At 41.3% G+C, this 27,877-nt stretch overlaps 1 protein-coding gene and 1 long non-coding RNA gene across 3 annotated transcripts in view; one reads left to right on the top strand and one right to left on the bottom strand.

Annotated features, from left to right (window-relative positions):
- Positions 1-10,478, bottom strand: part of LOC120455879 (transcription-associated protein 1) — a 140,415-nt gene extending 129,937 nt beyond the window's left edge. Inside the window, exon 1 of one of the 2 annotated variants that reach the window (XM_039642376.1) lies at positions 10,178-10,478. In XM_039642376.1, the coding sequence (XP_039498310.1) occupies positions 10,178-10,414 (237 nt within the window). In that variant the 5' untranslated portion in view covers positions 10,415-10,478. The remainder of the gene's footprint in view (positions 1-10,177) is intronic. The other variant, XM_039642366.1, reaches the window with a different exon arrangement.
- Positions 10,479-13,335: 2,857 nt separating this feature from the next.
- Positions 13,336-13,976, top strand: LOC120458219. Its single transcript, XR_005617170.1, has 3 exons — positions 13,336-13,717; positions 13,781-13,855; positions 13,956-13,976. It is a non-coding gene; the product is annotated as an uncharacterized LOC120458219 (long non-coding RNA).
- The last annotated feature ends 13,901 nt before the right edge of the window (positions 13,977-27,877 follow it).

Below are 27,877 nucleotides of genomic sequence, written 5' to 3'. Positions count from 1 at the left end.
TGTACAGGAAATATTTATTATCATGCATCAATACATAATTGTCAACCTACCAAACTATTTTAGTTACATTTCCGTGCTTTTACTTTTGATACTTGTGAGGAGGGTAAATCTCTACACAATTGCAAATGCCAACTGCGGAAGGACGGCCTCCCCATTGCCAGTTACGCAATAAATCAGACCGTAGTAACGTCAGTGCGAAACAGAGAGCTCGGAGAAAGAGAGTTTGGAGAAAATCTGTAGAAAGAGCGTTTGAAGAAAAAAGGTTTAAAAGGAGAGAATATGGAGAGCGAGAGTGAGAGTAAGACGGGACGAATTGGAGCAGGACAGCAGTAGAACAGTAAGCGTCGGCGTACCAGGTTAAAGGAAGCAACGGTACCATGCTGGAATTTCGACCAGCGAACGGTAAAACCGTGGACTTTGGATCTGGAGACCCTGGCGTAAGTCTGAAAGCGTTTGAACCAGCGGGTCCAATCAAGGACTCGAGTGCGGGCCGGGATTGTGGAGTAAAGATTGGGATTGTCGGAGATTGCGTACGTAAACCAGGCGGTTGCGTTCGTAAGAACCGAGGAGGTGTGGTACCGGAGCGACCTGTCAGAGCAGACGTACGGTTAAGGTGTTGTTGTTTCACCCGGCGATTGTCTGGAGGACCCAGCCGTCAGCTACCGAGTCCGCATACGACAGCAATTCCTAGCCCAAGTGTCGAGCACCCAGCAGCGCCGTCCGCAACATCCAGGACTACGAGAGTGGCAGGACTGCAGAAACGTTGCCGTCCAGGTCTGTCCGCACCAGCTTGAGGAGAGGTTATGGTGGAACGTTTGTCTTTCACTAGACTTTTTGCTACAGGAACTGCCCCGTAATCCGGGCGATTGCACGGAGCGTTTGTAGGAACTGAACAGGCTTAAAGGAGTGCACGGAGGTATGTTGTGGAGTACAGATCCTGGTTGCACTGTATAATCTCGAGGTGGAGTTCTGTTTGGTGGCATCCTATGAAAAATATTCTGTCGTTATTTATCGAGCACCTTTCACCGATCAGTGTCAATTAGTTATCGGTTTGAACATCGGAATTGAACCAACGATTGCGTTGTTGGGGTTGCTGAGTTTCCCTTCAAGCGTCAACTTTTGCTCAGGAACAATATAACTCGTGATGGTGATTTTCAAGCGACAAGTGATTTTACAATCCCCAATACCACATGCAATTATTCCGTACCGTTCAGGCGCTTAGGTGCAGTGGTTGAAGAGAATCCACCTCCGTTTACTGGGCAGCATCAGTTGTTTCCAAATATTCTTAAATACGAACGGATAATTTATATGATCTAGACTTTAATACTGATATGAGATACTGCATTAGTGATGTGAAAAGCAAGCACACAAGTACAAAAACCACCAATACATATGGAGGGACAAACCTTCAACCACTAGCAAATACCTAGTCATAAACAAAACGGATTAGGAATCCCCAGCAGGAGTTTTAGCATTAACATTAGTAATCATTCTGAAGGGCGAATGGGAATAATCAGCTGAAAGAAAAACGCGGCTCGGAAATCGTCTCACATAAACAAAAGATTTAGTAGACCCGAAATAGAACATAGTTCTTTAAATCCCAAATAGTATCTGGAGTCAAAATAAGTCATGAATACTGTAATGAGTAAACAAGTTGAAACTGAACATATGAACTATGAGGAGTGTCTGCGGCTTGGACACTGTAACATACGCCCCCTCGTAAGACTTTGAAGATTCACACAACAGCCAAGAATCTAAAGCAGAGGGAGGGGTAAAACCAGCTACTAGTGTAGAGGGAAATCCCGCATTTCGAACCAGTAGATACAAAGTTTTAAGATGGGCGGCAAGCATTCTAAGGCCTTAGACAACACAGGACCACAAGGAAGAGATCTTAGGCGTGCAGTAATCTCCAAATTGGTTATTCAAGAGATACCGAAACTGGTCAAGACGAGATTATGCGAGATATATGTATAACGTGAAAGCACAACAAACGAAATAAAATATTGAATCTATGCATTTATAAATGCTTTTGCTGGCATACATAACAAAAAGAACAACAACACCCAAACATGTGTGACCAGGTAATTGGAGAAACAAATGCCGCAGAGAAGCATACATACCATACCATACAGACCATACATATATTTATATATTTAATAAGTTGGACCACTTTAATATTTATGTTTAATTTCAACATAATACCATTCAATATCAATTCCTAAGAATATCCTAAGGAATTCTTAGGAAGCCCGCAGGAATGCCCGAAAATAGCAGGGTATTTTCTCCAGGTATTTTAAAGGAAAACCGGAGAAATTTATTTTTCATTTGCATTATTTTTTAAACATGCCAGTAAGTAGGCAATAAGTCAACACATTCGTGGAAGCGGACGTCTTTCGATAGCGCTGCGCGAAAATCTTGTGTTAACGTGGTTGTGCTGCACAGTGTTAGCGGCAAATCTGCAAAAACAAACGGTGGACTTGTGCCATAGTTCTGCGCGTAACCTAGGCGTGCTGAATGACCGCGTGTGCAGGTGGTTAGCCAAATATATAAGTTTGCAATTTTTGCAGCTGATAAAACAGCTGACAGCGCTGCCAACTTATCTCGGAGGGCGATCATGAGCGAGTGGCGTTGCCACATCAACTGTAAGACCAGTGCTGAGGTGCGAACGTTGGGCGCGTAATTTCAAAATTAAATTCAAAATTTGATTTAATTTAATTTAAACAAATAAGTGCCACGCACAACAAGCTCGAAAAAATGAGCAGCGATCAAAAGAATGAGCGTAGAAGCTCCGTCAACCCAAGAAATGCTTGCTACTCCTATTTCTCAACTAGAGATATAGATCAACATCAGAAGGCGACAAAGAGCAACTCGACTCTACTGACCGTCGACAGCAAGAGAGCCAGCTCTTGCTCACCCTCTCTGCTCACCCCAACTCCCCCATCACCGCCGGCTTCGCTGAATGAAGCTCCAACAACAAGCAGTGCTAAAATTTCTGCAGCAAACTCACCACCAATAATTAAACCAACTACCAATACAGCGAGTTCGGTCCCAACGGCCGCACAACAAAATAAAATGGCAACAAAAACAGCTAGCCTCGATAAGCGACAAGCGGTCCCGGCTATACAGACCGGCATGGACCGCTACATCCAGATTAAGCGCAAGCTTAGTCCACCCAACACGGTTGGCAATAAACCCAAGATCAATCGAACCAACAAAAGCTCCGATCAAACGAGGAGCTCCAATGAAAACCGATTCTCCATCTTAGCAGAGGCGGACAACAATCAACCAGAGTTGGGGCAGGAGACCCAAAGGAAACCTAAGCCCCCCCCCCCCTATTTACGTAAGGGAAAAAAGTTCAAGCGCCCTGGTCAACAAAATTGTTGCGCTGGTCGGGGACGAGAATTTTCATGTTGTTCCGCTTATTAAAGGGAACATTCACGAAACAAAGGTTCAAACGAAGTCTGAAGAACACTTCCGAGCTGTGTCTAAGTACCTGGAAGACACAAAAAATAACTTTTACACCTATCAACTAAAAAGCAGCAAGGGACTGCAAGTTGTGCTAAAAGGTATAGAACCTGACGTCACCCCCTCTGAAATTCAAGAAGCCCTTAAGGCCAGGGGTTTCTGTGCCAAAAATGTTAGCAATATTGTTAACAGAAACAAAAAACCGCAACCACTTTTCAAGGTCGAGCTCGAACCAGATAGCAAAGCCTTAAAGAAAAACGAAGTGCACCCGATCTACAAGCTGCAGCTCTTACTGCATCGAAGAATCACCGTGGAAGAACCCCACAAACGCAACGGCCCTGTTCAATGCACAAACTGCCAAGAGTATGGACACACCAGGACATACTGCACACTTCGGACGGTCTGCGTAGTCTGCGGAGACTTCCACAACTCCGTAAACTGCCCCGCAAACAAAGAAGACCCCCAAATGAAAAAATGTGGCAACTGTGGAGGAAACCATACGGCAAACTACAGAGGCTGTGCGGTCTACAAGGAGCTGAAGAGTCGTATGCAACGAGCGACAGCTACGCACCAACAACATTTCGCCAAGGCAGCCAGATCATCTTTTGGGCAGCTAGATACAACCAAGGGAATCTCCTACGCCGAAGCACTAAGAACAGGCATGGAAAATCCGCCCCAGCATCACTCAGAAAATGCTCAGCAGGTTCCAGTGCAACCGCAAAGCAAATTGGAATCTATGATGTTCACCATGCAACAAAGTATGATGGAACTTATGTCATTCATGAAAACAACCATGCAAACCCTTGTTCAGAACCAGAACATGGTAATTCAGTTGCTTGTAGCACAACAGTCCAAATAATAAATGACTAACCTACGTATATCCATGTGGAATGCCAACGGCATTTCACGGCATAAACTTGAAATAACTCAATTTCTAAACGTAAATCACATCGACGCCATGCTGCTGGTTGAAACGCACCTCACAGGGAGATATAACTTCCATATAAGAGGTTATACCTTTTACCGCACAGATCATCCGGATGGCAAGGCCCACGGCGGAACGGGCATCTTAATCAGAAAACGCATCAAACACCACTTTCATCAAAGGTTTGCAACAAATTACCTGCAAGCCACGTCCATAAAAGTGATCTCAGGAAACGGCAACCTTTGCATTGCCGCTGTCTACTGCCCACCTCGATTTAATATCTCTGAAGGTTAATTCATGGACTTCTACAACACTCTGGGGGATCGCTTCATAGCCGCAGGAGACTACAACGCCAAACACACGCACTGGGGATCACGCCTCGTGACTCCCAAGGGAAGGCAACTGTATAATGCACTTATAAAGGTGAGCAATAAACTGGACTACGTTTCTCCTGGTAGCCCCACATATTGGCCTGCAGACCCAAAAAAGATCCCAGATCTAATTGATTTCGCGGTGACAAAAAACATCCCACGCAATCTAATAAGCGCCATAGCACTACCGGATCTCTCATCTGACCACTCGCCTTTGTTGATAAGCCTTCTTCAAAGCCCAGAAATTGCGGACCACCCCCACAGGCTGACGTCGCACAACACTAACTGGATGAAATACAGAAAGTATGTGAGTTCCCACATCGAGCTAACTCCCCAACTAAATATCGAAGCGGACATCGACTGCTCCACCGCCGCACTGGAAGAGGTACTCGTCACAGCAGCCAGGATCTCAACCCCTAAACGGAAGGATGGGGAATTTAAGAAGTTCAAAACCAACCGGCAAATTGAACAGCTGGTTCTGGAAAAGAGGCGTCTGCGACGAGCTTGGCAAACCAGCAGATCGCCATGCTCAAAGCAAAGACTTACTGAAGCCACCCGCAATCTTAGCCGGGCCCTGAAGCAAGAAGCTGAAAATGAACAACTTAAATATATTGGAAAACTCTCGCCAACTAGTACAAAGCATCCATTGTGGAGGGCTCACCCAAATCTAAGCTCTCCAATTCAAACCGTCACCCCTATAAGGAATTCTTCAGGGTGCTGGGCCCGCAGCGACAAAGATAGAGCCGAATCATTTGCCTTACATCTCAGAGGCGTCTTCCAGCCGAACCCCGCAGCAGATGATTATGTTCCTCCGCAAATCCACCTCGAAACTGAATCCACGCCAACTACATTTCAGCCGAACGAGATCACAAAAGTCATCAGGGAGCTAAAACCAAAAAAGGCTCCAGGCGGTGACGTAATAACTACAAAAATGATAATGGAACTTCCGTACTGTGCTATTAAGGTCATCTGTAAACTCTTCAATGGAATCATAAGTCTCGGCTATTATCCAAGGAAATGGAAAAAATCAATTATTATAATGATACCGAAGCCCGGAAAAGATCACACGATTCCGTCATCTTACAGACCAATAAGTTTATTATCATGCCTGTCCAAATTATTCGAAAAATGCCTTCTAACGCGCATAATACCATATATGGGAGCCCACAACATTATCCCAGCCCATCAATTCGGCTTCAGAGAAAAACACGGAACCATAGAGCAAGTAAACAGAATAACATCAGAAATTCGCACAGCCTTCGAACATAGGGAATATTGCAGCGCGATATTTCTCCAGGTATCTCAAGCATTCGACCGCGTCTGGCTCAAAGGTCTCATGCATAAAATTAAAACACACTTGCCCGGGTACACTCATAAACTTCTTGAATCTTACCTATACAACAGGGCCTTCGCAGTGAGGTGCAATACAACCATTTCCGACAAATACCCTATCGAAGCTGGGGTCCCACAAGGCAGCGCACTTTATTCGTCCTTTACACAGCAGATATTCCCACGAGTGACCGACTAACAACATCCACCTTCGCCGACGACACTGCGATCCTTAGCCGCTCCAGATGCCCAGTCCGTGCAACAACCCAACTCGCCAACCACCTCGTGGTAGTCGAGAAGTGGCTATCTGACTGGCGTATTAAAATAAACGAACAAAAGTGTAAACACATAACGTTTACCCTCAACATACAAACTTGCCCTCCGCTCTGTATGAATAGCACGCAGATTCCCCAAGCTAATGAAGTAACATATCTGGGCATCCACCTCGATAGAAGTCTAACATGGCGTAGACATATCAAATCCAAGAATCTGCACCTAAAACTGAAAGCCAGCAGCCTCCACTGGATTATAAACTCACGATCGCCCTTGTGTCTGGACTACAAGGTCCTGCTCTACAACTCCACTCTTAAGCCAATCTGGACGTATGGCTCCCAGCTGTGGGGGAACGCGAGCAGAACCAACATAGACATCATACAGCGAGCCCAATCAAAGATCCTGCGAACTATCACTGGGGCACCATGGTATATTCGTAACCAAAACATCCACAGGGACCTCGGCATTCTCGCAGTAAAAGATGAAATAGACAAGCAAAAAGCGTCCTACAATGAAAAACTCTCTGTCCACCCAAATCCTCTAGCAAGGGTCTTGACTCGGGTCTCCAGCCGAACCCGCCTACAACGATCAGACCTTCCAACCCAGCCATAACTTGTCAGGGCCACTGTCTCAGTCTACATGACTCCTAGTTAGGTTATAGTATAAGATTTGATACACTTATTGTTAGTCTCGTAAATGAGAAGATTCAATAAATAAAAGCAAAGCATTTAAAAAAAAAAAAAAAAAAGTAAGTAAGCCAGGGCCGTATGTGGACCGTATGAACGCAATGAACCATAAAATCTAGAATGTTTACATTAATGTTAGATTTGCCACCCTAACGCCTAAAAACTGCCCAAAACTGTCACGCCCACTCTCATGAAAAATTTGATATTTTTTCATTTTTTAATACTTTTACTAAATTTCTATAGTTTTGCCAAAAAAAAACTTTTCGCCACGCCCACTCTAACGCCCAAAACGAACACGTCCAAACTTAAATTAAATAAAAAATATACCCGCAAAATTACAAATATACATACAAATCACTGAACTGCTAAAAAGCTCTTTACCATGCCCACATAATTCCCAAAAAAGGGTGTACTGTTTTGTATATTTTTTGTAAATTTTTATAGATTTGCACAAAACTTTTTACCAAGCCCACAAACCGCCCAACGACGGCATAATTTTTAATTTTATTTCATTTTATTATCTTTCTCCCAATTTCAACCAATATTCCAGACCATGTAGCTATTTCTAGTTCGCACTTCCACTACCTGAGTAACGGGTATCTGATAGTGGTAAAACTCAACTATACAACTCAGATTACACATCACCCTAGTCAAAAATGTATTATTCAATAAAATATATTGTGAATGCAAAAAAAATAAAATGTTAGGGAAATTTCAAGGTCACGCTGACGTGAGGTCAGTGCGGCCTGCGAAGATCTATTTGGCAAACGAACGTGCGAAGGGGAGGGAGTATGAGCGAAACATTACCCGATCGTTTTACGATCTTATCTTGTGTGGCAGTGAGGACTGACAAGCTGTACGAATTTAATTATTTTCCAGGCACTTATAATATTTATTCTCGATTTGTTGGAGAGGTAAGAGGCTTACCAAGATCCTACGAACCAAATACGATGAGCTTACGCTGGCAAGCTGGTGCCTGAACATCGAATGCCTCTCCCTCGGCCCAAGACCTTTTCCAGATCAAGGGCACTAGTATCCCTACATAAACGCGATTATAAGAAAAATTTTTTAGAGTTCTAGGTCAAACAGCCCAAATTAACAGGAGAAAAATCAAGAAGGAAAACCATAGAGAACGATTTTCTTGAGTATTTTACTAGTTACTCACCTAATGGAAGTGCTAAGTGGAAACTTCGACTTTTGTTGAAAAAGCGATAGAAATTGGGAAGAAACGTAAAACATAAATAATAAATCAGGGGCGTGTCATATTTTCTAGAACAAATAATAAAGTAAAAAGAAATCAAATCATTTTTGAAGTGTGCGAGTGAAAGTCTGAGAGTGTTTGGGTGTCAAAGTAAAGATTTGTCAATTCGTCTAAAAATTCAGCCTCACAATTTTTTGTGGCATATAGACAACACAAAAAATGTAAGGAGTTAAATGGGAGCATGAATTTTTATCGAATCTAAAAATTTTTACTTAACGCGTAAGGGGTATACATATGTATATAATATTTCGTCCCCTAAGTCTTTAATGCAAAAAAAAAAAAAAACAAATCCTCGATTTTGAAAAAAACATTCGGAAATGTAGGCCTAAACACAATAAAAAATGGGGCACAGATGATATGGGGCCCAATGTTACTAAAATATGAGATTTACAATCGTATCTAGGCAATCGCACCTTTTTGGACATGGCCATTGATACTTTGCCACTTTTTGAAAACGAAGAACTTACTCTTAGTGGTTTATAAAATAAGTAAAATAATAGTTATAACAGAAAGCAATGAAAATTTATTTATGTATCATTTTTCAAAATTCATATACTATTACGTTTTTATTTTTGCTAATTTTGTTTCTATAATTTTTTTAAAATTGATTAGTTGTATTATTTTATAAGCATTATACAAAAAGAAAGTCCAAAAAATAAAAAAGTACAAGAAGTACGCTGTAAGTAATTTCCAAAAAAATTTAGTCATTCGTAATTAAATAAAAGTCGCGGCTACTGAATGAATTTGTCGCCTTATGCTGCTCGGCAGCAAAAATCAGAAGCAGCAAACAGTCGAAAGCACCGACTTACGCTGCTGCGACTGTTGGTCAGCAGCAATAGCAACGAAAATCAGAAGCAGCAAACAGTCGAAGGCGCCGACTTCTGCTGCTGCGACTGTTGGTCAGCAGCAATAGCAACGAAAATCAAAAGCAGCAAACAGTCGAAAGCACCGACTTATGCTGCTGCGACTGCCGACGACTTCCGAAAGTCGTCGGTAGCTGCAGCAGCGACGAACGTCTACGATGAAAAGCAACAGCAAAGCAGAAAGCGAAAAAACGAAAAACGGCGACTGCTGCTGATTTTTGATATTCGTCGCTGCGGGATTTTTACTTATGCTTTGACTGCGACTTCTGATTTTTCAGAAGCAGAAGCAATTGTTCGCTTTCTGATATCGCTCGCAGCAGAAGCAGTGAAAAGCAAAAATATTGCGACTTCTGCTAATTCGACTGCAGCTTTTCAAACACTGCTTTAATGTACGTAGCTGCAGCCGACGTCGTGTTCTCAAGCGTTGTTGTTTTATTACTAACACATGCAATGCTATTATATTTTTAGGTCCATTCATTCTTGGCGCCACATTGCATCCTGAAAATATCATTGGTCTTCGCTAAAATGCTTTGTGCACTATACACTATAGACTTTTTTTTACGATCCTAATTCTTCTTTATTGTATCAGTTTGTTGGTGAAAACGTTCCATTAAGCTGCTGAAAGCAACAACAAAACAGAGCAATTTATATTAAATAATTCCTCTCTTATTGTGAAAAGAATTGACTTGATGAACGAATGGCTCTTAGCGTGCAAAACTGCATTCAAAACTGTTTTTTTAGTTTTAACCGTTTTTTCCTGGAGCAGCTTTGGGTCACAAGCAATTTTAGCCTAGGTGCTATATAAAAAACGTCAATACCTATAGCCATGCATATGTATTAAGCTATACACAAATATATGTAGAAAAGTTCTAATTATTAGGAAAGTAAACATTTTTAAATAAACTTTAAAATTTCATTTTAAAGTGAAATATTTTAAGCAGGAAGTAATATTTTGTCATTACAAACAAACGAAGTGTTTCTTCACTTGAGTATATAGAACTTACGTGCTGCATTGTATTTTCTTGAATAAACTGAGGCTCACCATCCTGAAGTATACGCAAAAATATTTTTAAAGAATTTTCTAAGAATGATGGATATGCTGGACTTTGCATTATCATTTCAAAGTGTTCACTTAGCTCTTGAGTAGCTTTCAGCTTAAGTTCGTCTTTGGAAGAGGAATCATTTAGAATATTTAAATAATTCCGAAAGGTATTCACCGGTACCGTTTCGATTAGCGACATCGTAAACCGTAAACTTTTTCAACGACTAAACCGCTCTAAACAATAATAAACCGGCGGAATATATGTCAATGGATTTAATGTTAGTAGTGTTTTCTAGCAGTTTAGAAATTTTGAAAAATGAACGCAAATAAATGATACGCGAACAAATATGTTGCAATATAGCGTTTCCACGGATCAGCATCTGCATTAAATACATCACATTTAACCAATGGTCCCAATCAGAGAACTGCAAGAGTGGCATTTTATGCCACCCTGATCACTCTCAACAATTTTGAGTGCGGGTGCCACTCACACCGGTCATCGCGGGTACATACAAACACCCGCTCAAAATATTCGGGTGTCTGTGTCTGCAAACACCCGAATCATTGCGGCACCCTACGTCGCGGGTGCCGATCACACTCGCCACTCATAACGAAGAGTAGAGACATGCAAACATGCTGAAAAAGGCAATTGCCTTTTTTCTCGGAAACACCCGGGTGTCTGGTAGACATTCGAATGCCTGTGGTAGGTAACATACGAAAAAGAAAAGTACAGTAAGTACTGAAAAACGAAATATATTATGCCCAAAATCTGTAGATTTATGCATTCTTTTTACAGAAATTTAATCAACACGAGAATGAAAATTCCTTTTTTATATCTTATATAATTTGCTATGTTAAAATTTTTAATATTTAATTTCCATATTTAACTTTGTATGTATAATTTTTCTTTTTCAAATGATAAAAAAAACAATAGAAATAGAATTGTGTTAATAAAGTATAAATACTTTTTAATAATATACATAATATATTATTTAATAATACATAAGTTTGTTTTTTGTTAAGACATTAGATACATCAAAACGCAAAAACATGTGCCCGACCTTTTTCTTGGGTGTTTCCATTCACCCTAAATTTTTTGGACCATGTCTCGCTTCCACCCATACAATTTTTATGCATACAGAAAAGTACCTGCGCGTCACTCACCCTAAAGTTCTTTGCACAGCAGACACCCGGGTGTTTTTGTGCAAGAAATTTTGTTATTCCAATTTGGGCCAGAGATTGTGAAAAATAAATTCTTTGCAATCACTTACGACTTATGTGCTTCTCTAAAAAGGCAATCTAGAATATATTTAAAAATTTTTTTAGATAGAAATCACATCCGTTGTTTATGGTCATAAACTGTTCTTACTCGCTATAACCAATTTTTATTATATAGGGTGTTTTTTTTAGAGGTATAGAACTTTAAATTGCAATAAAACAACGATGGATTATTCGATTGACATGAATTTTATTGACATGAAAGATAATCTTGTGGCATTACATTTTAAATATGATTTCTGGCATATGACCGCCACGGCTGGCTCGGATGTAGTCCAATCTGGACGTCCAATTTGCAATGACTTTTTCCAACATTTGGCCGTATATCGGCAACAACACGGCGAATGTTGTCTTCCAAATGGTTTAGCGTTTGTGGCTTATCCGCATAGACCAATGACTTTACATAGCCCCACAAAAAGTAGTCTAGCGGTGTAAAATCACAAGATCTTGGAGGCTTATGAAAAATCGGGAACAACAGCAATCTCGTTTTGGGCCCATTCGACGAATCTACGCCTTGCTTGATGATCGTTTGGTTTCAATTCTTGCACGAGTTGGATTTTGTAAGCACGCATGACGAATTGCCAAACCAAACTGAGAATAAATCACTTGACAGCTGTTAAATCGGTCGCCATCTTGAACAGTAATGCCAACTTAAAGTTCTATACCTCTAAAAAAAACACCCGTTATATAACAATGCTGCAATAGTATACATAGTTTCAATAGATAAGGGAACTTAGGTTTTTTTTAGTTCCCTTTACATTCTCAAAAGAATAAAAAAGTATTTTATGGTGTAATGCATATAGTCAAATATTTTGTTGGTTGAAAAATCTATATGGATTAACATATATATGGATAATACATACATAACAAGTTTACGGTGGTCGCGAAACTTTTAATAAAAAATTTTTATAATTTGAATTTGAATTTTGGTCACTGACATATTCGGCATCTTTAATAATATCTTCAAATTGTACAATGTGAAAAAGGTACGTATATTTTTCAGTAACATTTAATAGTGCATTCCATATTGAGATTAGTGGAAAACTACAAGCGATCAGTGCAGCGGCGTCGCTACGATTTATATATTTATTCTCGTTATGTTAGAGAGGTGAAAGGCTTACCAAGATCCCTCGATCCAAATATGACGAGCTTACGCTGAAAAGCTGGTCCAGGACACGGTCACTAATACGCCGACGGAGCACGCTATGTTACTTGAAATATGGCGTTCTATTTAAAACTTAAAAAACAAAACAAATGAAGAAGACAAAGTTCTTAAATAATAAAATATACGTAAATTTCGTTTTTATATTTTGGATATATATAATAATAATATCAATTATAGGTATGTATATATATAAAAAAAAAACTTTAAAAATGTAGTCCAAGCATCACTGTATATACTGAGTAACTCACTATTTCATTTGTCAATAATATCCCCAGATGTGCTTTTCCTTATATCAGTGTCGATAGCTTAGGCTTTCCCCAGGGCGGAGATTCCCCGTTCCACACAGCTCGCAGCATAAACATTGATAGCTATCGACGTCTTACAACACTTAATACCTACGAGATCTAATAACCAAAAACTAAAATAGGTTAAGAAAAGAATAAATTGCAAACAAACGGCAAAAAATATAAGTTTTAGAAGTTCAAGCGACGTTGTGACCATGCGTACTCACCCAACCTAGTATGCCCGGGGAATTTTACACGTCGCTCCAGGCTATTATGACAGCTTCATCTCCAATACCGCGAAATCTCTGTTTCGTTTAATAAGCGTTACTATAGTCAATAATTAATCCTAACATTTATATACAGTTCTGTCAATCCCTTCATCAGACCCTTCATGGTTAACTGCATGTGGAAAAGGTCAAAGCGATAGTTATAGAAAGCCTGGGAGAATTGTAAGACACCGCGGAAACTTGGCCCGCACGTGGAAAAGGTCAAAACTTGAATTATTGAAAGCCTGGGGGAGTTGTAAGACAACGCGGTAGCTTGCGCCGCAATTTGCGGTGCTTATAAGTACGGCACAAAAGTGGACGTATGTAAATACGTGTCGGGTCACCCAATTTTAAGAGGCTTCAAGTTTTATGACGGTACGTGCGAACAAGACGTCAGTATGTGTTGTATTTCCCTGTCAGACCAATTAACTTAGGGCCCCCAAGTGGGTCACTAGGGGTGGCTCGACGACGACAATTCGGATTCGCGATTCTGACTAAAAAAATTTAAGGTAAATAACACAGTTTCCATTAAAATGGAATAAGACTAATCGAACAACAAATTTCATAACCAGGACTAGTGGTATTAGGGACCGCCTTCGGGGAAGGTGGCAGATCCAGATCCTGACTCTAGATTACTTGGTGGACGGGTAAGTTTTCCTACGATTGTCTAATTTCTCAGCCCTGAGGTTAGGGCGGACATGTCCAAAAAAATATATCTTCGCCGACCTCCATTGTAAATTTTCCCAGGGCCATTATGTTGAGACCACGATTACTCTAACTCAGTTTTTAATTTAATGCCCAAATGGGTAAATTTAAAAGATCGTCGGTATGGCTACGATTGTTGGCCTGGATCAAGTCAAATGACCCAAATCCATTAACTCTAAAAAATTGACGAGAACTTTAAGTTTTGGGGGCCGCAGTGACCATGCGCACCCACCCAACCTAGGATGCCCGGATTTAACGGACATAACCCACTATCGATACTTCGGCGTCCCCCCAGACGACTACGACCATCTCCATCTACCCACAGTGAACACTCACTCAGACATTCTGGTAAGCTCTCCCTTTTTTATGAGCATAAATATAATTTTGGTCTTATGCTAACATCATTCAAATTTTCTTATCAATCCCTCATCAGGCTGCAATCACCCTTATCGTCGACTGCTTTTAAAACGGTCAAAGTGACCGAATTTGGCTTCTACAACCTTGCACCTTCCATCTGTCAACCTAACTTGGAGAGGTGGCACCTGCTTGCCTCTGCCCCTGAGATCGCTGGCAGTTTCCCGCAAATAAACAAAGAATAAGTGATTATGTATTTTTCGAGATTCGAGATTTCATCGCTCAGAATTAAAGTAGGGCAAGTTTGACGGAACATTGTTCCCGTATTTTCTTTATATGTATACCCGTTACTCGTGGAGTAAAAGGGTATACTAGATTCGTTGAAAAGTATTTAACAGGCAGAAGAAAGCGTTTCCGACTATATAAAGTAGGATCAATAGTCGTTCAATCTGGCCATGTCCGTCTGTCCGTCCGTCTGTCTGTCCATATGAACGTCGAGATCTCAGGAACTATAAAAGCTAGAAAGTTGAGATTAAACATACAGACTCCAGAGACATAGACGCAGCGCAAGTTTGTCGATTCATGTTGCCACGCCAACTCTAACGCCCACTAACCGCCTAAAACTGCCACGCCCACACTTTTGAAAAATGTTTTTAATTTTTTTTTCATTTTTTATTGGTCTAGTAAATTTCTATAGATTTGCCAGAAAATTTTTTGCCACGCCCACGGTCCTTCTGAAAAATGTTTGATATTTTTTCATTTTTCTATTAGTCTTGTAAATTTCTATCGATTTCGGAGTTCGACTCTTGGAATTCTGGAAAACTGTTTCTTTGAGTTCACATTCTGATGAAATTGTAGCATTGTGTTGAAGTTCTGAGAAGCACTGCAGCGGAGGCACAGACAACCGCTGCAGCTGAGTGAGGACCGATCTGGATGTCATAAATAGTGTGTTAGAGAGAGATGACAATATAGTGAGAAATATGAGGAAGAATGGTAAAGAGAGAAAATCACTTCACACTGCCTGAAGTTTTTAATAAGTTTATTAAAAAATATTAACCGAACTTTGGTGGCAAGAATAATTAATTTTTACTTTCGCAACGACGTGAACGAAAAAGAAATGCGTGTGCTCGGGGTGAATTCAATTTTCGACATGATCTTCTATTTTACATATATGCTCTTAGGCCTAGCTTAACAGAGGTTGGCAAAGACGAGGCGAATTCGCAAAGAGCGAGAGAAAGAGAGCTTTATTATGCTCCCGCCTTCGCCCTAAACTACACTTCAAGTTTTTTCCTTCATCATATGCCAACAATAAACAACAAACAATAAACAATGACCGACAATATGGGTTCAGCCAACACCGGCCCCGTTGAACGCCTCCACTGCTTCAACAAATCGGCAGCGGCGCCAGCTTGTGGATCGCCCTCCGGAAGATGGCTCCATCACTCCTCCTAAGGTCGACGACCCTGACCTTGCCGTCCTCTCCTGCGTGCGTCGCGACGATCCTTCCCAGGAGCCACTGTTGAGGCAGCAGGTTGTCCTCTGCCACGACGACGAGTTGGCCCTCCTCGACGTTGGCCTTCTCCTCGTGCCACTTGCCCCGAACCTGAAGGCCCAGGACATATTCCCGGGACCATCGCCGCCAGAACGTTTGCCTGACTGACGAGACAAGCCGCCATCGCCGCAAGCAACTGAGACCCGCCTGGTCCGGGGTCCGGAGTGCTGGTGCTGCGATGAGCGGCCCGCCTGTCAGCAGGTGCCCGGGAGTTAGCGCCTCTCCGTCGCTTGGGTCCTGGCTGAGCGCTCCGAGGGGCCGCGAGTTCATCCGGCCTCGATCCCGACGAGGACTGTTGCCAGCTCTTCGGCGTTGAGGAGTGCGCTGCCCATCGCTCGTAGGAGTAGGTGCTTTGCAGTTTTCACACTTGCCTCCCCTACTACGCCCATGTGCGGAGCCCGAGGGGGTGTGAACGCAAATTCGCATCCGCTTTTTGATGCGAACTCGCGAATTGGGTCCGCCTGCTCCTCGATCCGATCGCAAAGAGCCAGGAAGTTGCGACTCGCTCCGACGAAGTTCGTCGCGTTGTCGCAATGGACCGTCTGCGGACATCCTCGTCGACCAATGAAACTTGAAAAGCCAATAGAAAAGAAGCAGTACTAAGATCTGAGACAATCTCTAAGTGAACCGCGTTGGACGCAAAACAAACAAATAAGGCAACGTAGGACTTATACGGGGGCCTTCCTCGAATTTTTAATGTCGTATAGACAGGGCCACAAAAATCAACGCCACATATCGCAAATGGGCGGAGAGCACGGAGTCTATCTGTGTCATCAGTCGAGGCTTGCATTTGAAGCAGCGCACACATGATCGAACTGTCTGACTGCAGAGTTCCTGACCGTTTACGGGCCAAATACGCTGACGTAGGATGCTCACAAGTGCTCGAGGGCCGACATGAAAATTGGAATGGTGCAAATGCCGGACGTAGCTCTGCACAAACTGCGAGCGTTTCGTCAACAGCAAGGGAAACTTGGCATCATATGATATAGGAGCGTTAGCTAGTCGCCCCCCAACTCGCAACAACGAAAAGTTGCACCAAGTGCCTGTATCCTCATGGATGAATGGGTTCAATCGCTGAAGACTTGGGCCGATCTTGGAGCCTTTACGAACCTTTTCAATTTCTACTTGATACTCGTGCTTTTGTACTATTTCGATAATCTTATGAAACGCTTCATTATATTCAGTCGGTGACAGAGTTTCTTCGAAAACTATACTCTTGTCTTTGCATTTTCTTATAAAGCGGAACATATAAGCGAACACTCTAAGCAGTTTGAGGAGTGACGAAAACCCCTCGATGACATCCAGCAAATCGGAAGTTTGCACAGCAGCGGTCGGCCCGACCACAGTCTTCCTAGCTTCCTGACGCAAGACTTCCTCATCCGGCTCGAAATGCGCATTTTTGGGCCAGTTTTCTTCTTCGTCCTTCAGAAATGGTGGGCCAGTGAACCAGATCGACTGCCCTATCTCGTCGACGTCACAACCTCTCGAAACGATATCTGCTGGGTTCTGCTTTGTGGGAACATGCCGCCATGTAGCTTCTCCTGACCATTCTTGAATCTCCGCTACCCTGTTCGAAACGAATGTCGACAACGAAGATGGATGAGATCGAATCCAGTGAAGAGTAACTTCAGAGTCCGACCAGTATACAATTCGTTCGATAGGGACTTTTAATAAGGGTTTGATTCTATGGCAGATAACTCAAGCCTTGGGAGCGTTTTGGTCTTGAGCGGCGCTACTTTTGACTTTGAAGTCAACAACGATAATTTAAAACCTTCGGCAGTTTTGCTACGAATATAGACGCAAGCTCCATAAGCTCTCATGGAGGCGTCGGCAAAGGCATGTAGCTGTACCGGTGACAATGGGTCGGTATGCACGAACCGAGAAATCGATATCTCATCCAGTTGAGACAGAGTGCTTTTTAGCATATCCCAAGCTGTTTCCAAATGCATCGGAATTGACTCATCCCAATCTAACTTATTAAGCGAGAGTTCCTGCAATAGGATCTTTCCTTTAATCACAATGGAACTTAACAAGCCGATGGGGTCAAACAGCTTCGATGTCACCGATAGTATGTTCCGTTTTGTCGCTCGGAGACCCATGACAGAAGTGTCAATTTTGAACTTGAAGGCATCTTCGCTAGGCAACCACGGTATTCCTAACGCCTTAGTTGACTCTGAATCCGAGATAGGTACCGACTTAACCTCTTTAAACACCGAATAGCCAGAAATGGGGCTGTTCCAGTACCATATGTAACGGTGTTGAGCTTGTATAATCTCAAGGATTCAGAGGGGTCTCTCATCCACACTATGAATTGAAACTTCCTATCCGCTTCATTAACCATTACTTGGCGAAACATCTTTTTTACACCGGCAGTCAGGGCATATCTGTGCAGCCGGAAGCGGAGTAGAGTGGAGTACAACTCTTCTTGAATTGTCGGCCCCACCATCAGGATGTCGTTTAAGGCCACCTGAGACGATGTTTTGCAGGACGCTTCGAACACGACGCGTAACTTTGTTGACGTACTCTGGGGCCTTAACACGCATTGATGGGGAATGACATAATTTGGAGTGGAAGGGATTTTGTTGTCTGTAGGCGACATATGACCTAGGGCGAGATATTCTTCCATGAATTCCAAGTACATGGTCTTCATGCTAAGATCTCGAGACAACATTCGCTCAAGCGACAAAAACCGCCGTTTTGCAACCTCGAAGGAGTTGCCTAATCAATTTGGATCAGATTTAAACGGCAGCCTAACTTTAAACCGACCTGATGGCAATACCTGAGAAGTCTTCCTATAATGGTCTTCACATAACTTGTGCTCAGGCGACAGAATTTTCTTTGGATTTGGCATTTCCTCCAGCGACCAAAATTTCTGTAGTGTGCTGTCAATCGATACTAAAGGTTCTTCACTACAACTGAAACTATTCACAACTTGTTTCGGAACTGCAGACTTGTATCTGCCCGAAGCAAACCAACCAAGAAGGGTCTTTTGTAGAGTTGGATAGTCAGGACCTTGTCTAATTTGACCAACAGCTAGAAATTCGAAAAATGATTCTGCTCCTATCAACATATCAATTTTTTGTGACTTGTAGAAATATGGGTCTGCTAATGGTAGGTTCTTCGGGATCTTACAATCACTGACGTTCACCGACTGATCAGGATGGTAACCGGAGATCGACTTTAAGATCCAGAAATCGAACGAGAACTCAATACCATTTATTCGCGACTTCACCACTGTGTGTAATTTTTTTTTGACTTGAGAATTGGACTCGCCTATACCAAGTAAGTTGATACACGACTCCTCTCTACGAATCTGTAAGCGGTTCGGCAGTTCTTCTGTTAAAAAATTCGTTTGAGACCCAGAGTCCAGCAGAGCTCGGGCCAAAACTATTCTCCGTTTTTCGTACGGACGCTTACGATTGACGTAGCCAAAATCACCCTGTCCAAGGACGTGGCATGCATAACATGTGACGTGGAAGGCTGATCTTGGTTAAAAGTAGGAGATATGGTCTCTGACGGGGGTGGCAATGCTAAACTGTACTCAGGCACTGTATATCTATGAACCAGAATATGGTGTGAGCGGTCACAAGCTCGACACTTAACAAACTCGAACCTTTGCATTACAGAGAGACGCCCAAACGGGATACAATTCTGTAGCAAATGATCTGCTGCATTGCAATAGCTAAACGTTTGGTGAGGCTTGCTGTTGGAGAAGGAACACGAGAATGAGCTACCATTATGTGGCTTGCTCGCCACAATTTTATCTTGCTTCGGCTTTGTCGATTCTTCAGCTGACAAATGCTGATATCGGCGATTTAACATTTTTTTAAAATCGGCCCAAAGCGGCAAAGTCTCATAATCGAGCTGTTCCTCCCATTTTTGTTTGGTCACTGGGTCGACTCTATTCAATACCAAATATATGAACATTGCATTCGAAATTTTTGTATCATCTCCTATCGATAACAGAGAACCATAAATCGACGAAACAGTATCGATAAGGTTTCTCAAGAAGGAAGCGGACTGATGCGATATTTTAGGAAGACTAAACAATGTTGATATATTATTCATAAAGATGAGGCATTCGTTATCGTATACCTTTTTTAAACTGGCTAGTGCCTTTTCGTAATTGCTCTCGGTGAGTTGGTAAGCTTTAATTGTTCCTAAAGCTTGACCAGAGAGACATGAAATTAAATGGTTAAATTTTTTGATAACTGGAATGTTGGCGTCTTTATGAACCAAAGTTTCGAAAAGGCTGATGAAATTTTTGAACTCCGAATAATCTCCACTGAATTTTGGCAATGCCAAATTTGGAAGTCGCGCACGAGCTGGTCCCGGAGCTTCGCTGACGGTTTCTACCTTCAAGGCAGACACCAAGGACATTATTTTTGCCTTGGTTACTATACAAAGTTCTTCCAACTAGTCGCCAAATTCATCGCCACAATCTATGTCTTCTATCTGTTCTTGTAATTGATTACAATTAATTATTAATTGAAGCATTTAAGTTTTCTAGTCGACATTTCAATTCTTCTTCTAATATCGGAATCGATCCCGTTTCTAGTCGCTCATTTAATCGGCGTATTGTTCTGACCCGACTTTGGTGCTTGCTTTTCAGCTCTTCCAGAATCGATTTATTTTTGGTTTCTAGGCTCATTTTAAATTAAATATTTAAATTAATTAAATATTATTTCCAAATTTAATAAATAAATGGCCGAAACAAATTATCTCAAATCAGACCGTCAATAATTAGAAATTTATTAAACCAAAAAAAAGGTTATTTTTAATTTAATAAATTATTCATTTATTGTTCGAAATGTATATTAAATTTTTTTTCTGATGAGAACAACGAAAACAAATTATTTAAATTGAAATTCAAGTCACGTAGTCAATTAATAGTGGGTGCGAAATGACGCCTAAAACGGTATACCCGCAGAATACAGAGTAGCGCGTCACTTGGCGGTCCGCTAATCTAAGCGCGCCAACGAAAAGGGCCAAACAACAACAACGCAGGTAGCGGTCCAATAGCGAAGCGAAAACGAAAAGTTGACCGCTGCAGCTGCTAGTATATAAGGCTGTCTGTGTATTAGTGCGCAAGCTTGGATTAACTTCCCAACTATGAATGCGAGTTTCAACGAACGAGCGGGGGAAGGGGGCGACAGTGATTGCAATAATACAGTACAAAATAATAAATAAATGTTGCGCCCAAATATATGTATGTGTATGTATTTTATCAACAAATAAATTGGATAATTTGCATGCAATCTAGCTCTACTATATTTATACGACATATGTGCCAAGAAGTGAAAGCGAGGTGCTATATTCCAGCACAAGAAAATAAACATTAAATTTGTCTATAACTCTAGCTTTCAATTTTTTGCACAAATACCTCTGATTTCCGAATGCTAATTTTAGCGGCCACTTTCCTTAAAAGTTCCCTCGGTGGTGGCGGCAATACCGGAAGCAGGGTATTTCGGGACCGACACGGAATATGTTTAATATATATTTATTATTTAAACACAATAGCGCGTCGCGGGCAACAATATATTTATTTATTTGCACTCAAAAAACAAAGAACAATTTTTTATATTGCACTTTTATGGTATGTTGTATGGTATGTATAAATATATGTGTCACTGTCACTTTAATTGAATGTTGCCTTTTGTTTAAACTAATTATCTTGTCCACCCGGGGGCGCCATGAAGTTTTTAATTAGTTTATTAAAAAATATTAACCGAACGAACTTTGGTGGCAAGAATAATTAATTTTTATTTTCGCAACGACGAGAACAGAAAAGAAATGCGTGTGCTCGGAATGAATCCAATTTTCATCTTCTATTTTACATATATGTTCTTAGGCCTAGCTTAACAGAAGTTGGCGAAGGCGGGGCGAATTCGCAAAGAGCGAGAGAGAGCTTTATTATGCTCCCGCCTTCGCCCTAAACTAACTTACACTAGACTTCAAGTTTTTTCCTTCTTCATATGCCAACAATAAACAACAAACAATAAACAATGACCGACAATATGGGTTCAGCCAACACTGCCCAAACTCTGCGCTAACAGCGCTGGATTGGTGCATCTGCATGGTGCACCACGGTGGATTTAATCTTTGCAGATAATGCGCTTTTAGGCAGTGCGCTCGTAATAGCGTTGAGCAAAGCGCGTGAAGGCAGGGCATCGCAATGGAACTGTTCATACAGCGATTCGTGGGGATTGAGACGACGGCTGCCATTCTCATGAACGTTTTAAACGGACGTTCAAAACAAGGAGAGAACTTTGCCCAGTATGAAAGTCGCATTGTCACCTTGTTGCTGTCTAAGTGGAAGGCCAAGGATTTGGAGGAGATTGCGGTATCGGTAGCGTTGGCGCACATACTAATATATTGCTTCGGGTGTTTACGACAAATATGGCTACGCGCAATAAGCTTCAGCAACATCTGCAAGCTTACGCCTTTAAGAAACGTAACAACGAAGATGACTCTGGCCCAGGAAAGAAGAAGTTAAGAATGCAGTCGCAGACCAAGAGCCATTTTTGTCGGAAAGTTGGCCACAGGTTTGTCTAATGCCGCGCTCGAAAGGAAGGTACATCAAACACAAAAGGAAGAAGCTAAAACGAAAGTAATAAGCCTAGGTCCAAAGATCGTTCGAATTGTTTTAAATGCGATGAAATGGGACATGTAACTTCTGTATGTCCCAAAGTCAACAAAAAATACATCGAAACGCTTTGACGTATGCAAATTAACTGAGCCAAGTGGATTATCCTTTCAATTGGGTACGCCCTTTCCATTCTTTGACCCCAATAGTACACCGCTGGTGGGCGTACTTACTGGCATTAGACTTTAGTGTAGAATATCGCAAGGGTAGCCAAATGGCTCGCAGGTGGTCTGTTATAAATCATGTACACCAGGCTGTAACGCATTTGGGGTCTACGAGAAATTTGTTTAAAATTGCATGACATGCAAATTGTTCAAGCCTTCATCAGGCAAAACATAAATTAAAATGCACCCAATTCCCATGATTCATATACCGTGGCATACCATTCACGTGGATATAAGTGGGAAGCTTAGTGGAAAGAACGATCTCAATATGTCATACGATATGTCATAGTTCAGATAGATGCATCTACTAAGTTGGTTCACTCCTATCATACTCTAAATCTTGACTCGGAAAATTGTATAAAAGCTATAAAGTCAAGTATGTCTTCTTTTGGAGTTCCCAGTCGTATTATTGCGGATCAAGCTGAAGTTTTTTCGAGCAACAAGTTCCGTGAGTTTTGTTCAAACAGGATTGAGTGGCATTTAATAGCTACAGAAGCAAGCAGAGCAAACTCTTAGGACTATGCTTACTGCTGTGGAAACGAGTCAGCGATCATGGCAAGATGCGTTGACAGAAATCCAACTAGCCATGAATTGCACAACAAATCGAGTCACTAAAGCAAGTGCTTAAGAATTGCTGATAGGAAGAGAAGATAGGCCTTTTGGGTTGTTGATAGAGAACAAATGAGGGTACAAGCCAAAGAGAACATGTAAAAGAAGGCACAGTACGATAAACAAAGGTTTGATAAAAACAAAGCAAAAGTAGTCTGGCATAAGGTAGGTGATCATGTGTTACTGAATAGCGAGGAGCGTCATCAAACGAAGCTTGACCCCAAATTGAAGGGCCAATTTAAGGTAATTAAGGTACTAGATGGTGATCGATACGAGTTGAAGTCGTCAGTTAATAAGCGAAAATATAAAGCGAAAATATAAGCGAAAATATTCGCATGAATGGGTAGGAGCGCTACCAGAGAGACGATTGACAGCAGAATGTCCAAGAGGGAAAAGAGTTGAAAGATGGCACTAGAGATCGTGCATCTGTGTCCCAAGAGGGGAAAGATTTGTTAAACGGCACGAATGAAATGGTGTGTGTTCCAAAAATAGAGTGATAACTCCACTATAACTGCCATCTCGCAGGGGCGAGACGTGTTATGGCGGGGATCAAGAGATTGGGTGTGAGAGATGGCACGCCAATGTTGATATGTGAAATTAAATGTGAATGGTTTAAAGTTTTGATATGTGAATTGGAGATGTCTTTTTAATTAAATCTGTTAAGGAGAAATCAATCATAAGAAGAATGGTCAATTAATGTTTGTGTAAGCGGTTCTATAAGTTCATAAATGTAAGAGAGAAAGATATTAAAGTTTGTCAAATAAATTGGATTCAAGTTGATGCAATTTTGTGACTTCGACTTGAGTGGTGGATTAGACACACGAGGACGTGTGAAAAGTCAGGAAGACCGTGTCGGAGCGCGACTCTTGGAATTCTGGAAAATTTTTTATTCTTTATGAACCAAAGTTTCGAAAAGGCTGATGAAATTTTTGAACTCCGAATAATCTCCACTGAATTTTGGCAATGCCAAATTTGGAAGTCGCGCACGAGCTGGTCCCGGAGCTTCGCTGACGGTTTCTACCTTCAAGGCAGATACCAAGGACATTATTTTTGCCTTGGTTACTATACAAAGTTCTTCCAACTAGTCGCCAAATTCATCGCCACAATCTATGTCTTCTATCTGTTCTTGTAATTGATTACAATTAATTATTAATTGAAGCATTTAAGTTTTCTAGTCGACATTTCAATTCTTCTTCTAATATCGGAATCGATCCCGTTTCTAGTCGCTCATTTAATCGGCGTATTGTTCTGACCCGACTTTGGTGCTTGCTTTTCAGCTCTTCCAGAATCGATTTATTTTTGGTTTCTAGGCTCATTTTAAATTAAATATTTAAATTAATTAAATATTATTTCCAAATTTAATAAATAAATGGCCGAAACAAATTATCTCAAATCAGACCGTCAATAATTAGAAATTTATTAAACCAAAAAAAAGGTTATTTTTAATTTAATAAATTATTCATTTATTGTTCGAAATGTATATTAAATTTTTTTTCTGATGAGAACAACGAAAACAAATTATTTAAATTGAAATTCAAGTCACGTAGTCAATTAATAGTGGGTGCGAAATGACGCCTAAAACGGTATACCCGCAGAATACAGAGTAGCGCGTCACTTGGCGGTCCGCTAATCTAAGCGCGCCAACGAAAAGGGCCAAACAACAACAACGCAGGTAGCGGTCCAATAGCGAAGCGAAAACGAAAAGTTGACCGCTGCAGCTGCTAGTATATAAGGCTGTCTGTGTATTAGTGCGCAAGCTTGGATTAACTTCCCAACTATGAATGCGAGTTTCAACGAACGAGCGGGGGAAGGGGGCGACAGTGATTGCAATAATAGAGTACAAAATAATAAATAAATGTTGCGCCCAAATATATGTATGTGTATGTATTTTATCAACAAATAAATTGGATAATTTGCATGCAATCTAGCTCTACTATATTTATACGACATATGTGCCAAGAAGTGAAAGCGAGGTGCTATATTCCAGCACAAGAAAATAAACATTAAATTTGTCTATAACTCTAGCTTTCAATTTTTTGCACAAATACCTCTGATTTCCGAATGCTAATTTTAGCGGCCACTTTCCTTAAAAGTTCCCTCGGTGGTGGCGGCAATACCGGAAGCAGGGTATTTCGGGACCGACACGGAATATGTTTAATATATATTTATTATTTAAACACAATAGCGCGTCGCGGGCAACAATATATTTATTTATTTGCACTCAAAAAAACAAAGAACAATTTTTTATATTGCACTTTTATGGTATGTTGTATGGTATGTATAAATATATGTGTCACTGTCACTTTAATTGAATGTTGCCTTTTGTTTAAACTAATTATCTTGTCCACCCGGGGGCGCCATGAAGTTTTTAATTAGTTTATTAAAAAATATTAACCGAACGAACTTTGGTGGCAAGAATAATTAATTTTTATTTTCGCAACGACGAGAACAGAAAAGAAATGCGTGTGCTCGGAATGAATCCAATTTTCATCTTCTATTTTACATATATGTTCTTAGGCCTAGCTTAACAGAAGTTGGCGAAGGCGGGGCGAATTCGCAAAGAGCGAGAGAGAGCTTTATTATGCTCCCGCCTTCGCCCTAAACTAACTTACACTAGACTTCAAGTTTTTTCCTTCTTCATATGCCAACAATAAACAACAAACAATAAACAATGACCGACAATATGGGTTCAGCCAACACTGCCCAAACTCTGCGCTAACAGCGCTGGATTGGTGCATCTGCATGGTGCACCACGGTGGATTTAATCTTTGCAGATAATGCGCTTTTAGGCAGTGCGCTCGTAATAGCGTTGAGCAAAGCGCGTGAAGGCAGGGCATCGCAATGGAACTGTTCATACAGCGATTCGTGGGGATTGAGACGACGGCTGCCATTCTCATGAACGTTTTAAACGGACGTTCAAAACGAGGAGAGAACTTTGCCCAGTATGAAAGTCGCATTGTCACCTTGTTGCTGTCTAAGTGGAAGGCCAAGGATTTGAAGGAGATTGCGGTATCGGTAGCGTTGGCGCACATACTAATATATTGCTTCGGGTGTTTACGACAAATATGGCTACGCGCAATAAGCTTCAGCAACATCTGCAAGCTTACGCCTTTAAGAAACGTAACAACGAAGATGACTCTGGTCCAGGAAAGAAGAAGTTAAGAATGCAGTCGCAGACCAAGAGCCATTTTTGTCGGAAAGTTGGCCACAGGTTTGTCTAATGCCGCGCTCGAAAGGAAGGTACATCAAACACAAAAGGAAGAAGCTAAAACGAAAGTAATAAGCCTAGGTCCAAAGATCGTTCGAATTGTTTTAAATGCGATGAAATGGGACATGTAACTTCTGTATGTCCCAAAGTCAACAAAAAATACATCGAAACGCTTTGACGTATGCAAATTAACTGAGCCAAGTGGATTATCCTTTCAATTGGGTACGCCCTTTCCATTCTTTGACCCCAATAGTACACCGCTGGTGGGCGTACTTACTGGCATTAGACTTTAGTGTAGAATATCGCAAGGGTAGCCAAATGGCTCGCAGGTGGTCTGTTATAAATCATGTACACCAGGCTGTAACGCATTTGGGGTCTACGAGAAATTTGTTTAAAATTGCATGACATGCAAATTGTTCAAGCCTTCATCAGGCAAAACATAAATTAAAATGCACCCAATTCCCATGATTCATATACCGTGGCATACCATTCACGTGGATATAAGTGGGAAGCTTAGTGGAAAGAACGATCTCAATATGTCATACGATATGTCATAGTTCAGATAGATGCATCTACTAAGTTGGTTCACTCCTATCATACTCTAAATCTTGACTCGGAAAATTGTATAAAAGCTATAAAGTCAAGTATGTCTTCTTTTGGAGTTCCCAGTCGTATTATTGCGGATCAAGCTGAAGTTTTTTCGAGCAACAAGTTCCGTGAGTTTTGTTCAAACAGGATTGAGTGGCATTTAATAGCTACAGAAGCAAGCAGAGCAAACTCTTAGGACTATGCTTACTGCTGTGGAAACGAGTCAGCGATCATGGCAAGATGCGTTGACAGAAATCCAACTAGCCATGAATTGCACAACAAATCGAGTCACTAAAGCAAGTGCTTAAGAATTGCTGATAGGAAGAGAAGATAGGCCTTTTGGGTTGTTGATAGAGAACAAATGAGGGTACAAGCCAAAGAGAACATGTAAAAGAAGGCACAGTACGATAAACAAAGGTTTGATAAAAACAAAGCAAAAGTAGTCTGGCATAAGGTAGGTGATCATGTGTTACTGAATAGCGAGAAGCGTCATCAAACGAAGCTTGACCCCAAATTGAAGGGCCAATTTAAGGTAATTAAGGTACTAGATGGTGATCGATACGAGTTGAAGTCGTCAGTTAATAAGCGAAAATATAAATATTCGCATGAATGGGTAGGAGCGCTACCAGAGAGACGATTGACAGCAGAATGTCCAAGAGGGAAAAGAGTTGAAAGATGGCACTAGAGATCGTGCATCTGTGTCCCAAGAGGGGAAAGATTTGTTAAACGGCACGAATGAAATGGTGTGTGTTCCAAAAATAGAGTGATAACTCCACTATAACTGCCATCTCGCAGGGGCGAGACGTGTTATGGCGGGGATCAAGAGATTGGGTGTGAGAGATG

The sequence above is a fragment of the Drosophila santomea genome, chromosome 2L, assembly GCF_016746245.2.
Source record: "Drosophila santomea strain STO CAGO 1482 chromosome 2L, Prin_Dsan_1.1, whole genome shotgun sequence".
Lineage (NCBI taxonomy): Eukaryota > Metazoa > Arthropoda > Insecta > Diptera > Drosophilidae > Drosophila > Drosophila santomea.
This window is presented reverse-complemented; position numbering and strand designations above follow the sequence as displayed.